The sequence below is a fragment of the Limanda limanda genome, chromosome 6, assembly GCF_963576545.1.
Source record: "Limanda limanda chromosome 6, fLimLim1.1, whole genome shotgun sequence".
Taxonomy (NCBI): domain Eukaryota; kingdom Metazoa; phylum Chordata; class Actinopteri; order Pleuronectiformes; family Pleuronectidae; genus Limanda; species Limanda limanda.
Window position 1 is genome coordinate 13,372,180 of NC_083641.1, and position 16,438 is coordinate 13,388,617.

The window sequence follows — 16,438 nt, forward strand, 5'->3', positions numbered from 1 at the left end:
TCAGGACCCCTTGGGGTTTATACAAATGGGTCAGAATACCGTTTGGGTTGTCAAATGCACCAGCAGCCTTTCAAAGAAGCTTGGAGGAAATACTTGAGACGCTGAGGTATGAGTGTTGCATCCCGAATCTCGATGATTTCGAAGAGCATGTTGAGGTGCTGCGCCGTGTACTCCAAGCTTTACAGCGCCACGGGGTTAAGTTGAGGCCAGAAAAGTGTGAGTTATTTCGCAACGAGGTCAGATACGTTGGTCGGCTAGTGTCTGCAAATGGAGTGAGAGTAGATCCAAAAGATGTTCAGGCAGTTCAAGCTTTGAAGGAGAAAACTCCACGGACAGTAGGAGATGTTCGGAGGCTGCTAGGGTTTCTAAGCTATTACCGAGCATACGTTCAAGACTTCTCACGTATAGCAAGACCACTATATGAGCTGCTTCAGGTAAAGCCCGACATAACACAACCCAAGCCTGTCAAGGGGAAAACAAAGGGGCCTCAACTGCTTTCACGTACCCCAGTGGAATGGAATAATCAACACCAGCAGATACTTGAGTGCCTCATAGCCATTCTAACCAACCCACCATTGTTAGGGTACCCAGACTTCAACCAACCCTTTATACTTCACACCGATGCCTCTCAACAAGGTCTTGGAGCAATCCTCTACCAGAAACAGGACGGAAAGATGAGGGTGATTGGCTATGGGTCTCGCACGTTAACACCAGCAGAGCAGAGTTATCATCTCTACAGTGGTAAGCTTGAGTTCTTAGCCTTAAAGTGGGCAGTTTGCGATAAATTTAGGGACTACCTATTTTATGCCCCTCACTTCACGATCTTCACCGATAACAATCCTCTGACTTATGTTATGAGCACGGCTAAGCTTAATGCAACAGGACATCGCTGGGTTGGTCAGCTTTCAGACTTTCACTTTGAAATAAGATACAAGCCAGGCAAACTGAATGTTGATGCAGATACCCTTTCTCGTTGTCCCTATGATATCAATGCCTACATGAGTCAGTGTTCAGAGGGATGGTCAGAGGAGGCAGTGTGCGCCACCTGGGAGGGTGCTAGGACAGCCCAGCAGGGGGAAGTAGCATGGGTAGCCAGCCTTAACATCCCCTCTCAACAGCAGACACACACAGAACCTTTCCCTGTAATTGACCATAATGAACTGGTAGACGAGCAGCGAAAAGATCCTGCCATTGGGAAAATTTTAGAGTTAAAAGAGAATGACACAGAACTGACTGACGACAGACGCAGATCTTTGGACAAACAGACAAGAAAACTCTCAAGAGAGTGGAGTAAGCTGTATATAGAGAATGGCCTTCTATACAGGAAAACACTTGGTCGCAAACAGCTAGTCTTGCCAGCCACCTTTAGACAGACAGCACTCACGCACTTGCACGACAACATGGGACATGTTGGTGTTGAGAGAGTTCTTAGTCTTGCAAGAGAGCGTTTTTATTAGCCTTTTATGAGTAAGGACATTGAAGAGTACATCACCAGAAAGTGTCAGTGTATAAAGAGGAAAAAGCCAGCTTTAAATGACAGAGCACCTATGGGAAGTGTAACATCAAATTCGCCTCTTGAACTCGTCTGTATAGACTTTCTTCACCTTGAGACCAGCAGGGGTGGATACGAGTATATCCTGGTGGTAGTCGACCACTTAACTAGGTTTGCCCAAGCATACCCCACCAGAAACAAGGCCGGCAAAACTGCTGCTGACAAGATTTTTAATGACTTCGTCCCCCGGTTTGGATACCCTTCTAAACTGCACCATGATCAGGGCCAGGAGTTTGAAAATGAACTGTTCAGAGCTCTTAGACAGTTTTCCGGCGTGAACCATTCCAGGACCTCCCCTTATCATCCACAAGGCAACCCTGCAGAGAGGTTCAATCGAACTCTGTTGCAAATGCTCAGAACCCTAGGTGAGAAAGAGAAAGAGAGCTGGAAGGATCACCTGCCTCATGTCCTTCATGCGTACAATTGTACCAAACACAAGTCAACAGGCTACTCGCCATATTTTCTGTTATATGGTCACCATCCACGTCTTCCTGTTGACCTTCTCTTCGGGTTGGTGGCAGAGGAAGAAACAAACACACCAACAGGTTATGCAGAAAAATGGGCAGAGAAAATGGTCGAGGCCTACAGGATAGCGAGCACAAACAGCCAGCAGTCAAGTGCCAAAGGAAAACACTATTATGATAGAAAGAACCGAGGTGTGACTCTTCAGCCAGGTGACCGCGTCCTTGTTCGCAATGTTTCCATAAGAGGAGGTCCATGCAAACTGAAGTCCTACTGGGAAAAGACAATCTACATCATCAGAGACCAGATTGGTGATAACCCAGTCTATAAAGTGAGTCCTGAGACAGGGGGCCGACCCATCCGCACCCTCCACCGAAACTTGTTGCTGCAAGAAAATGACTTACCTGTAGAGCAACCAACCTCTGTCGCACCTGCAAAGTCACAAAGGAGAAAGGAAATCTCAAAACCTGTGAGAACAAGTGAACAGACACAGAACGATGACACAACAGACTCAGATGACGAAGAGGAAAGACCACGGTATTGGCTACGGATGCCAAGGGAAGTACCAAGAGTTGGTAATGACATGCTGCACCAAAGAGTAATCGGTGAGACCCAAAACCACCCGGAGCAGATTGGAGCTTGCCTGGAGGAACCTGTTCTCGATGAGCTTGCGTCTGAGAGAGGAAGTGTCGTTGAGGAAGCACAAGGACAAGATGACAGAGTGCCGTACACTGAGGAACATCAGCCTTACAATGAGCAGGAACAGTCTCAGGCTTATGACTCGAACATAGAGGTCCAAGGGTCTCAGCCTACATTGAGAAGGTCTACTAGAGACAGACGCCCTGGCCAGAGGTTCACTTACACCTCCCTGGGTCAACCAACTTACCAGCCATGCGTCACTGTGAGTGCAATAGGGACTCAGCCCGTAGTTTACACTCACCAGTATCCACAGTCTTACTTGCAACCATTTCATTCCACACCTATCATTCATCCTACATACTTGCCAATCACCTACCCTATCCACTGTTATTGAATGATTGATGGACACTGTAAATTTACATATGTTTACCATTACTAATGTGCCTTCACGTTTAAGTTTTGAGTAATGATACGCTTTGTATTTGATGTTACGAATGTTATTGTGAACGATTGTAAACTGTGCTACTAATAACAAGTGTCAGGAGCCACTTTTTGTTTGTGGGGGAGTGTGTGGTATGCCCCAGAATATTTTATTTAATTACTTTAATAGTAATGTAAGACATGACAGCAGCACTCAGGTGGAACCTTTGGCACGGGAGCAGTTGCACCCCAGACTGTTTATATGGGGGACACTTCCACCCACATGGCAGATGCAGTTGGGATGAAGAACTGAATGGTCCATGTATTCATTGCTGCTGCATGCAACCTGTTTTCCACAGGTATATTTTGCTACTGTGGTACCACTCTTGGGACCCGTAACATAGATCAAGGTACGACTTTTGTGAATGTTGAAATACTGCTCATAAAATACAACAAGAACCGTTGGGGAACCAGAGCAAAGCTGTAATGAGGGAGATAGTTTTCATGCTGTCCTTTGAGACACAAACCAAACTGTAAGAACTACCTGTCAACTTGTTTGAGGAAATAACCGTTTGTCAACATTATTAGCTGCTGCTAGCGATTCATTGCAACTGGACAACAACAACTGATAAAGATCAACAATTAGCATAGATGTGCAGATTACTTTAGCCAATGGGGATGCGTCAGTAAATCTTCACAATGTGATTGGTGCCTCAGAGGCCGACGGGACAGCGTGAACAGATTTAAAAAGACACAACTATTGCATCTGAAGGGCAGTCACTGAGACGGTGAAAGACAGCGATGGCCTGTCTCACAACTCTTCTCTTTGCCATGTGGCTTGGTGAGTCGGCAGCAATTCTCTCTGTGTTCTAGTTTCAACCTGTTTCAGTAAAGCAATGCATCACATTTCTGTCTTTTATCAAGGTGTGAAAGTGAAGCATTTTGTGACATGACCGGGTCTGACCAAGAAATACTGCTGCTGCTTCTTTTTCTTTTGGTCAGATACTGTGATAAGATGTTGTTCTCTGTCTCATTCAGGTGTGACAGTGAGCACAGTGGTTGATCTGGAGAAGAGAATCATCGGAATTAAAGAGTGTGGACCAAAGGAGCTTCTGCACCATGTCCAGCTGAAAGCCATTGAGGGAAAATACATGGACTCTTGTGGCGGCACTCTTATCAGTGAACAGTGGATTCTGACTGCAGCTCACTGCTTTAAGCCAGGACGGTGAGAAAGTGAAACAACTTTTACTTAAATGTCCTGATGCCCAATGACCAACAGTATTAAACTGGAATATTAAAACTGGACCTTTTGACTGCGATTTAGTGATGTTTAAACTTTTACCTGTAGGAGGTTCGTCGCACTTATCGGCGAGCTTGCTGGTCCTCCTAGAGCAGTGAAAATCAAAGATCCACCTGAGTTCTTCCACGACGGCAAGAAACACGACCTCATGTTACTGAAGCTGCCTAAAGCAGTTGAAGGTATCAAACTTGTACAACTTCCCGACTGTCAAAATCCTCCCAACATGTGAGTTCTCATCCTTCCAGTGAACATGTGAAAATAAAAACTAGAATTAGTTAATTAATTTACTACGTATAGTTCAAAATATATATTAATAAAATGTTGTTTTTTTACAGAGGTGCTATGGTTCAGATTGCAGGTCCCACGAAGGTTGGCCCAAATAATAAAAGACGTGAGATTAATTTTATTGGATTATTTTTATAACCTTTTTGTTCTTGTTTTGTTAAGAGACAAATATTTAAATCATTCAGGTTTTTCTTTGTCTTCATATTGTGTTGCTTATTTATACAAAATAACTCTTATAGGTTCAATGTAGTTTATTAAAGTATCAATAAGTATAATAATCATCCAGTGGTGAGTTCACTGTTAAAAACGTTTCTTCTACTCAGCAACTCTGCAATGTGCTGATACGGACATCATCGACTGTGAGACGTTCAGAAGCTTTCTGCGTCGGGATTTTCCAAAATCCTACGCAGAGGATAAGCATGAGCACTGGATGTGTAGCAATACACCTGCTTTGGATGCCACTCACGTGAGTACACATGTTCAAACTTTGTTTAGTTTCTTCAGGTTTAACAAGTTTCAATTGTTTGATATAAATAGAAATAATAATTTGAGCAAAAAAGTGCAATAAACACACGTCTGTCTTTCACAGGGTGGTGGAGGAGTGGTGTACCAGGACAAGATTTACGGTGTCATTAAAATGTTTACTCCTACATGTGTTGTATCTATGGACCTCTGTTATGGGCCATACGATCAGTGGATCAGAAAGACCATTGACCAGCCATGAGCAAATGCAGCTTTTGGTTAATGGTGAAATATTCAGTTTTTGACAGACATTTCACATCAAATGTACAGTTGATGTCATTGTTCATTAAATGTCCAGCAATGATTTGTAAAACCCTTTATTCTTTTTACACAACCTTTAAAGGTTCAGTGTGTAAGATTAAGGTGAAAGCACCTATCCGTAGAAATTGAATATAACATAATTCTAGTGATGTTTTCATTCGTTTGTTTCATCTAAATTGTATGAATTGTTGTTTTCCTTACTCTAGAATGGGTCCTTTGAATTTAAATACTTTATAGTTACTTCAGGAGCGAGTAATTTGTACAGAGGCCACCATGTTTTTTTTTACAGTAGCCCAGACTGGACAAACTAAACACCTTTTGAGTTTTTATGACAGCTGAAGCTACCACAGTTCCTCTAACGTGTTTGAAAGGGGAGGGTGAGGTGAGGAGCATTAAGCTGCAACATGAAACTTCACCACTAGATGTCACTTATTTCTACAAACTGAACCTTTTTAAGAAAATTTCAATCTGTAAAAATAAGGTTTTACATTGTTTTGTATGTAAATTCAACATATTGTGTCTGTTTTTATACAGTTATTCTATTTGGGGACAAAAAAATAAACTAGAAAGGGAGACACAGTAATAAACTGCTCTACTTTCACCTGTTCGGAAAATACAATGAACAACGTCACTTCCTTCTGTTCTGTCAACTGAAATAAAATGAGTAGCATTTCATCCGTGTCAGTTGTTTTTCATGCTTTTCGTTTCTAGTTTGTCGAGTCAGTTTTATACTTTTATTAAAGTCCTGCTCCATGTGAAATGTTTGTGGGGAGAACATCAACAACTGGGCTTTTATTATAGCAAGGAAAATGAACACGTGTTTTGTAATTCAGCCATATTAGAAAGACAACCATACCATCCCTTTAAGAATCAATTCAACTTTGGTGTTAATCCACATAAATGAGCTAATCCACGATATATTTCGCCGTCTTTAAGATTTTGAGTAGAGGGCTTTAATAAAAACATATTCACCAATTTCCCAGTTAATCATTCTATTATTGTGAGGGAAAATAACCAGGCTTGTTGTGAATATGATACCTTCAGCTTGGTACAGTTAAATGGTGTGCCTTGGCAAACTTTTTGACTCGCGGGCCACAATGGGTTCGAAAATTTGACAGAGGGGCCGGGCCAGGAACAGACAGATGGAGTGATTTTGTGAACTAATATAAATGACATGGAAAAATCATTACATGAAAGGATTTGGCCTTTACAAAGTAGCAAAGCACTTATTTGCAAGGCCATTTAACAAAAACTCGCCTTCAGAGAAAGGCTTGCTAGCCTTTGCTATTTCGAATGCCCCCAAAAAAAACATGCCTTGGTAGATTACTTTGTCTGTGAAAAAAAATGTTGCTGAGTCTGTAAATTAGTCGCCAACCTCTGAGCTGCAGCCACCCGTTCTTGCCTTGACTGCTTGCTAGCGTAGTTAGCATGCTTCGTAGCAAAATGACGGCTGATGTTGTACTCAATGAAAACTGCGACAGTTTCTCGGCATATCAGGCATACAGCCTTCGATTGGACATCAGTGAAAAAGTATTTTGTTGTCGACTCCGTGTTAAACACTCGGCGCTCATTGTCCACTTTTGGTTTCCTTGATCCTCTCATTTTACAGAAGGGCTCACAGGGCAAAGGGAAAAAGAGAAAGGGAAGCCACGTGCCCTTTCGAGCCCTATACACCACACTCCCGGGCAAATTTAATTTAGCTGACGCTTTTATCCAAAGAGACTTACAATAAGTGCATTCAACCCTGAGGGTTAAAACAACAAGAATCAAGAAATTACGATTTCTTCAAAAATAAAGCAAAACTACAAAGTTCTATAAGTAAGTGCCATTTAAGTGCTACTAAATTGTTATTTTAAAAAAATTATTATTTGGACAAGTTCGGCGGGCCGGACTTAAAACTTTGCCCATGTCTGGTCTAATTTGTCATGCTTGCCAAAAGCAATCTAGGTATTTGCTTAACTGAACAGCATGGGAATACATTACAAGACAAACAGTGGAGACTTCTGCCTAAGCAGGAAAATGTGAACATTTAAATGGTGCTTTTCAGGATGTGGCTGTGCTGATGCAAACTATTGTTTGAAGACAAACAGTGCAGGAAATTAACAAAGGATTCGGAGCGAGCACACACAGCAACCTTAAACCTGTTAAAACGTCAAGCACCAAAACAACAATGCGCTCATGTATTTACTGATTTTTACGACAGAATCCTGGCACATGAGGCGAGAAGAATGAAACACAGTCAAAAGCCGAACAAAAGGAAAAGCAGGAAACTGTGATGCATAGGAAGACGCGTTGTGTTGTGAGTCAAGGAGCTGAACAAACAATTTTGTAGGAGGTGGATAAAATCAGCTCACCCAAGAAGCAGAGGAAAACTGGCTACACAGACCCCACTTAGTGTGTGTGTGTGTGTGTGTGTGTGCGTGTGCGTGTGCGTATGTGTGTGTAGAGAAGCAGTTAGATAAAAGCTCAACGTCTGACTTCTCTCAAAGAAAACCTCCCTCCTTATTCTCTGTTTACATTCACCAGTGATACAGGAGGTAGTTTTGTTGTAAAGTAAGTAGTTGAATGATATATATATATATATTCTTTACCACTTATATTCACATACAGAACAGAACTTTATATGCCAGTGACTGTTCCTAAGTACAAATACTCAGCTACTCTCCTTAAGCGTTGTACTTTTTTTGACATTCACAGTTCAACATTACATAACAGACAAAGATTTGATTCAAATGACATATAGTCTTAAATAAAAAAGATATTACAGTGCAGATTAAAGTGTTTAACACTGAGTAAAATCGCTTCAATTGTTCAAATAATCCATTAATATAAGAGTTAATTATAACATTTCTTCATTGAGTTCTTTTAAGATCGATTCTCCAAGTACATTTGACTTGTTTTTACCTGCACCAAGGAGGTTATGTTTACATTGCTGCCTGTGTGTCTTTCAGTAGGTATCTGGAATGTGTCGGGTGTTAATATCTATGATCAGGTGGTGAAATTTGGTACGGATCTGGATAATCTCACAATGTGTATCTGCAATATGGTTGTTTCAGCCTTGGCGATGTTATGCACTCTCCAAGTGTCCTTAAAGTTACAGTGTACTTCTGTAAGTTACAGTGTACGACTGTTCTTGTACCTCAGGATCTTTACACTTCCACCACACTAAACTCTCTAATCATACAGCGTCTTATAAGGTAGAGAAATATCAATAAGCAAGAAACTATTCATGCGTGTTCTGTAACGTGTGGAGCTTCCAGGGTTTTAAATGTTTCTCATTACTGAGCAAATCAGATCATGTCTGGAGGCAGACATGTTCAAGCTGCCTCAGATCACAATGCCAACACTATAGGGATGGTTCTCACACACACACAGACACACACACACACACACACTGCCTACAGCTCATCTCTTTGAGCAGATGTAGTGTTTTTCGCGGCGCCTGCAGTTCTGTCAGCCCTGGTTCTTGTCCATGTCTGTCTCTGGAACTCTTTGTCAGGTTGTTTGATCAGGTCGAGAAGCAAACAGAAGAAAAGCACGCCGCACTCTGCTTAACTCCACCTTAGCATCAGCAGCTGAAGAATCCTGGATGAACTTTTTGTGAAGCGATAAAAACAAGTTGTCAGGTTCAGCAAGCAAAACACAAAAGCGTTTTTAATTGCTGCTCTGTAGTGCCAGATACCTAAAATCCCCCCTAACCCTACCCCGTTTATCTGAACTGAAAAATAATATGTGTGTGTTAGAAGTGGCTCGGCTGAGACTGGGGGGGGGGGGGGGGGGGGGGACACAATGCTGACAAATACCATTTTAGGAAGCTGAGGCCAGGAGGTTTCCCGGAGAATGAGCGGGTGGAAACTCCTCAGAAGTCTGACAGAAAAGACGAGACCTGTTTACAAACTCCTGTCGAGCTGGATATCAGGTTTTGACTTGAATCATCCAGATGATCTTGAGACTGTCCTGCAGCCATAGAAACGTTCTCAGAGAAGAGACAGACCGGCCCTCTGCAGCTGCTGTACAGCTGCACCTCAAGGTCACGGCAGGGAAAGTACCACCACAGAGGATGTCAGGTGGTTAAGAAGCTACTTACAGTGCAAACAGATTCAAAAGACATGTTCTTGTGCAACAGCATGAGAGAAAAACACGAGCAATAGGAGAGCTTCACTGAGGCACATGTGGAAACCTGCCTCACACATGCCAGGAGCCAGGGACTACACACTCACACACTCACAGTCAACAGAAACTGTTGCATTTGTCATCACACAGGGACGTGTGTAACACTCCCACACTCTGCAACACTCATCTGACACAACACACCCCCAGGTAAACACTGTGCGTGTAGCACTGAGACAACAGATAATAATTATATTAAAGATAGGCTACTGTGAGTGGGTGGGTGTGTGTGCGCGTGTGTGCGCGCGTGTGTGCGCGCGTGTGTGGGTGTGTGTGTTATTTTCATGGTCAAACCTACTATTCCCAGCAGCTACAGAACTGAAACTGATAAAACACTCTCTGTGATTTCATGTTTTCACAGAGACCCTGACGTGTGAAACACAGCAGCAACTAGGAAAACAGAACAACGAATCACAAAACAGTACGTCCGTCCAATCAGAGACGAGCGTTGTCGAAAGCAGGAGCCTACCTCTTTGGTGTTGTTTTGTGATTTGTTGTGTTTTCCTTTTTGCTGTTGTCGTTACTTTTTCACCTATGTGTTTTATTATTTGTCATGCAGTTCAGGGCGACTGATGTTTTTCAATTTTTTTTCAAGAAAACAATGAAACTAACAGTGACTGCAGAATGTCTTCTGTTCTTTGCTGTGGACTTTGAATCGCATTCATAACCATGAGTTTTATTTCACAGGAGCTTTGAATGTGTTGCTGGAAAGACGTCTGCTATATTTGACTCATGTCCAGGTTTTAATGATGTGTTTTTGCTCTCGACAGACTCTGCCATTCTACTTATTCTCCTTCTGTGTGTGCAGCTGTGGCCTTTGGACGCTTCCTCTCCGGCCTTTTCACAGCTCGGTGCCATGACTATGGATTTAATGGGCCACAGAGCGGAGTAGACATTACTGCACTTCTGTGTTTCTTCAAAGACAGTCTGGATTCATAACAAGTCACTATTTCACGTAATCGGTTCTGTGTATTATGGTAATAGCTCTAAACTGCAGCCTCATTTCACCATCTTTAAATGGTCCTGGGTCAGACAGGGAGGGAGGCGTTTGTCATCTGTCCACTGCTCGGACTTTAAATATCTCTGTGGAGGTGTGATGTTTAACTCGTCCTGACCTCAGGACCACACACTTTCCATTTCACAAAGGAAACAGTCTCCTGGGATCTAGGAGAAGAGTTTAAAGCAATGCATTTTGAACTCTGCTGGTCCAGGAGTGTGTACGAAACTAGGACAAATGTGGTTTGTACAGATCACCGGGAAAAGTAGCGTCCACTCACCGTACAGCTGCTGCACCGCGATGATGTCGTCCCAGCTCGGCACCAGATTGCGTCCGAGTTTCCTGTAGTACGGTGACATCAGAGCGTGTCGCACCGGGGAGTGCTCCAGCCCCAGGGTGTGTCCGATCTCGTGGGCGGTCACCATGAACAGGTTGTGTCCCTTGTGTCCGTTCAGCGTCCACCTCTCTGCCATGTCGAAGTGAGCTTCACCACGGCGGGGCAGGAAGGCGTGAGCCAGCGTTCCACCTGAGGGTCGGAACGGAGGACCAAATATGCATGGAGTTGTAGCACAGCATGTAATCAAAGTATTGCTTTAATCTGATAATTCATAGTAATCAGATTACTGTGTGTACACGAACAGAAGCTTTATTTTTTCAGGAATTCAGGTTCAAGATCTGAGAACAAATTACACACACAAGATCACAACTGATCTTGTATCACACAACAATCAACACACTTACATACCTTTGTTATCTATCTATCTATTGATTTGTGATCACGTGAATCTTTGTGTGGTGTGTGTGTGACCCTGACCTGGTCCATCGAAGGCGTTGCTGGCCCCGTCGTTGTGGTCGCCCTCGTAAAACGCCAGGCGGATGTCTGCGGGTCCCTCAGGGGCCTCCTGGAAGACCAGGCCCGACACGTTGCTCCACAGCTGGAACGCTGCACGCACCACCAGCTGCACAGAGCCCAGAGACAGATGGCGAGGCCAGTTCACGATCTGATAGGTCAGGTGACGCTTGTACCACTTCTCCACTGCAGGTCACAGATAGACACACACACACACACACACAAACAGACACACACACATACACACAGATATTAGACATGAAGGTATGAAGGTCAACATCTTAGTTATCACAAACTGTCAGAGGAACTGCAAATCCACTAAAATCACCAGAAACTTACAAGAAAAACCCTGCAAGAATTTTCCAACTATTCATCTGTAAAACATGATGTATTTATTGTCCAAATACTATATAATAATAATAATAATAATAATGATAATAATAATAATAATAATAATAATAATAATAATAATATTAACAATAATAATAATAATAATAAGTAGTACATAAAAACTGAGCGATGAAGGATAAACCCAAAGTACTGGACTTGTCTAATGTTCAGCTGAAGATAATATGAGGTTTTCACAGTGAGTTCATCCATCCTGCGCGTAACAAAGTTGAAAGCATGTCATTTCCTCTCTGTTATTGAGTGAGTGAGTGAGTCATGGCAGAGGTAGTAACCCAGAGAGGGAACCGTCAACAAGCCTTTGAGCTGCATGTTATTTCTATCAACTTAACCAACAGGTTGAAACAGTGAACTGAACTAAATGATCGACCGAAGCTACTTCAGAAAATTGATAGTTATAGGTATGTAATTGTCAATTTGTCAGGTAATACAAATCTTTGTTGTAATGTGTCCAAACAAACGATTAAGTTGTAAGTTGTGGCATTTTTTTTGCCATTTTCTTTCATTTAATGGGTGCGACAAATAGCCAAGAGAATAATGTGCAAAATAAAATATGATTGGTTGCAGGCCTGGATTTTGTATGCATCCCTGACCTTTATTTATACTGGTTTGCCACATAAATTATCATTTTGTTATCGTTTGTTCTCCAAACAGTTGTGATCTTTATCACCCCCTGGAGTGGTTATGTGTTTACCTCTTACGTATCCTGTCTTATGAGTCCAAACAGCATATGAAGTAGACCCTCATCACATCCATCAGGCCCGAGCCAAATGACAGGACGTCACCCATGTTAGTGCGCAGCTGGGTAAACTACACAGAGATCTGAGTACATGCTTGACTAAACTGTTTATTTCAACGTGTGTGTGTGCGGTTTCTCAGCTTAGTCGTAATCACATGTGTCACAAACTTCTGAATCTCACATTTGTTTTCAGGGGACCGAGCGAAGAGGGGGAATTAAACTCAAACGTTTTAATTTTACACAACCTAATCTCTTCATATATATATACACACGATTACACAATGCTGCAATCAGGAAACACACACACACACACAGGCTGTGAAACAGGCGGCACACATCCACAACAAGCAGACAGGCGGAGAGGCCGCCTCGCAGGAAACAATCATTAGATAATATGGAGCTTTAAGGAGACGCAGCTGTAGAGGCTGGAGTGTGAGAGGAGAGGTCTGAGCTGGTGGAGGAGTTGGTAAAAACATTTAGATAATAAGGATTTCAAAACTCTGTGTAGAGTTCAATCATCTCTGCAAGTGTCTCCGATTTCTTAGCTCAAAAACAAAACAAAAAGATTTTTTCCTACATGTGAAGGTAATAAACATATTCTATGAACATAAGAATAAGAAAGAAATAAGGAGACTATTGAGAAAGAAGTGCTTATTTGCATACAAAGGCAAAATCTTGACTAGATCAATTATTATATTTTAATTCCACAATATAAACAACATGAAAAAGACAGAGGAAATGGACGGTGTAGAGTGCATGTGCTTATAGGATGTAGCCATACACTTTTTATAAAAATGGATGTGTCTCCACTTTCTCACACTATCCAGAAATGAAGCCAATACTGACAGAAATACTGTACACTGCCATCTTATGCATTTAGATTCAGAATCTGTTCAGTAGTGATCATGGGATGGGGGTGCAGAGTCAAGGTCCCACCGGTATATGCTCCACCAATCATGAGTCAGTCTCAGCTGTCTCTCGGGACATTTCACTTTACGGCATAACGTACATGATTACAACCAAATTTACCTTTAGACGTACGTCAGGTGTATATATATATTTTAGATATGTATATTTTATTTCTATTTACATTTTTATATTCTATTTTGTCTTATTTTATTTTTTTGTCTGCTTGTAATGATCTGAGCATTGCCATAAGAGAGTCTGTGACCCAAGCATTTCATTCCAAGCGACTGCTTAATGTAATCGTTGTGCATATGACAATAAACTTTTAAAACTTTAAATAGTGTGACAATAAGTACTTAAGCCATCATCACGAATGTGTATAACATGTACAGAACCTCTTTCTCTGCAGTATTAACTCAAAAACGTAACTTAAAAAAGGTTCTGCACTGTAAAAGCCTTTGTACGGGTCAGTAGGTTTAAGATAGTGAGATACAGAATAACAGCCTCAAAAACTTAGAGGACACATATGCAGTTACATTTTTACACAAGAGATTCAAGGATTTACACATACTTTCACATTTGAGGGTTAACCACAATGTGGAAACATAAATCACGCACACTTACAGTTGTCCAAATATTTAAACTGCAGTCGATGTGTGTCGGACCCGACGTGGAGGCCAAACGTGAGTGGGGGGTCTGCACAGGTCTGCGTTAGCGTCTGCAGCCTCAGTCTGACTGCACTTCAGTCACATATGAACTGTTTCAATGCCGTTTGTGTTCAATGAAATAATAATAAAGCAAAGAGTCGTGTGGAAGATTACAGCGATAAACGGGAGGTATGTGCAACATATTGTGAAAAACCAAGAGACCTCAACAGCACCGCAGGGACAGGAACATATCTGAGTATCTGGAGCCATTAAGACGTGGGTTTGGCATGAGTGTGTGTTTCTGTGTGAGTAAACACAAACAGAATTTGTGCCTCAGCAGCAGCTTGAGTTATATATAAACGGGATCTATGTTTTTTTTCTTTATAAGGAATATTAGATAGTAAAAGAGAACGTAACAGAGACCTTGACTATTATAGTTGTAGTAGAGGGAATAACAGTAATTTCACTGATTTACATTAGTTGTTAGTGATGTCTGTCAGTACAACCTGCAGTTTCCAGTAAAAGTCAGATTTTACATATAATTTAATACTTGATCGGGTTCCTCTGCTGAACTCAAAGAGAAGCTTGAACCCGCTCCCTCACCAGGCTCCATGTGTCATTCCCAGATGTACCACTGTATCGGGCCTGTGGTCACATGGTGCAAGCAGATCTGTATTCTCAGCAGGGCCGAGCTCAGGCGCCTTCTCTCCGTCCCAGACCGTCCACCACAGAGTAATGGGTCCCCAAGGACGACAGGGGAAGCCAGGAAGTCCAATACACAAGACATTCCACGACTTCCCTTGTGGAAGCAATTAACAAGATGTCCTCTAAAGCAGCAGTGTGGGGAGGGGGGGTTATCACAGACACCAGGAAGTGACTGAGATCAGCTGATAGAGCTGCATTTTTTGTTTGTGGAGGTGCAGGGAGATATTTGTTGCTGGTGTCAAGGAGGACGTTTGACACACAGTAGTGATTAAACCATGATCCATTACATGAGACCAATACAACCAGTGGAGGTTAAATGCAGCTAACTGGCTAGCAGTGTGTTTTTCCTTCCTAATAAAGCCAGAGGTAAAGCAGGTAGGACGCAATTAAAAGGAGGCTGAAATGAAACATGGACGACCAGCTCCTCCTCATGAGCGATAGCTACCTCCATTAGTTTGGACGGTAGACTGTAAACATAGATGGTCAACAAGTCTCCATTTCATCCCTTATTATCCAGATGGGAAGCCAACATATCCCTGAAATGAATACTACCATCTGACACATTTGGAGGAATCTTTGAGGAAATTATTATTTGATTACTTGGACTTTTTACTTTGGTCCATGTCCCATCCACTTATATGGAGGAGGCAGGGTGTCTGACCTCTACTGCAGCAAGCTACTTGATGGAAATCCAGACGAATTGGCTGGAGCTGTTATGTCGTTCATCTTTACATAAAGTCTAGGGTTTGAAGACCTAAAAGTCAGAACCTACATTTTCTAGCAGCCCAGTTGTTTCAGGGTGGCCCAAAGTGGTGCAGAGACTGAGAGGCCAACATTTTGATAGATATTAATAGTAAATCCTCGTGTTAGAAGCTGGAACTGAGGAATTTGGAAAAAAAATCAGTTATTGTAATAGGTGCCAGATACGTTTTGATTGTCAAACTGGTCAATCATTGCAGCTCTGCTGAGCAAACACAATCAGCTCTTTTCTATGTTCACATTGCCGAGATTGTGTAGAGTTACAATAAATGGTCCAATGTGATGTGAAATGGTAGGACAGGGCACAGATCCACAAGAGTACACCTCTGAAACACACACACACAGACACCTATCATGCTTATAGCACTTATCTCGGACGAGGGTGGTGGAATGTCAGTCCTCTAAATATCAGTGGGAACCGACCATTAGATTCAACCACAAGTCAAGGATTGTTTTCAGTTTCCACGAAGCACGGGGGCAGCCATTACCACCAAAGTCCATCACACCACAGCAGAGAGCGAATACAGAGGCTCCATTTAGCAGCCGCTGTCTGTGTCAAGGACAAACCGCTCAGACAATTCAGCATTAATCATGAGACAGGTTTGCCTCAGAGCAGAAATACAAGTGGTGAATCTATATGGATACGTGGAATGATCAAGTGAGAGATAAATTAATTACTGACACAAAGTCATGTTTAATGTTTAGCGTTGGCTTTGCGTGGTGGGAGGAAAGTAGCACGGGGAGAACATGCAGAAACCAAGGAGTTCAAACCCTGCACCCTCTTATGCCACAGTGCTTACCGCTGTACCACTGTGCTGC

At 42.3% G+C, this 16,438-nt stretch overlaps 1 protein-coding gene across 1 annotated transcript in view; it reads right to left on the reverse strand.

Moving 5' to 3' along the window:
- mmp28 (matrix metallopeptidase 28) overlaps window positions 1–16,438 on the reverse strand; it is a 39,519-nt gene that overhangs the window by 16,071 nt on the left and 7,010 nt on the right. The window contains exons 4-5 of the mRNA XM_061072774.1: window positions 11,423–11,644; window positions 10,889–11,134 (exon numbers count right to left, since the gene is read on the reverse strand). Coding sequence (XP_060928757.1) covers window positions 10,889–11,134; window positions 11,423–11,644 — 468 coding nt within the window. The remainder of the gene's footprint in view (window positions 1–10,888; window positions 11,135–11,422; window positions 11,645–16,438) is intronic.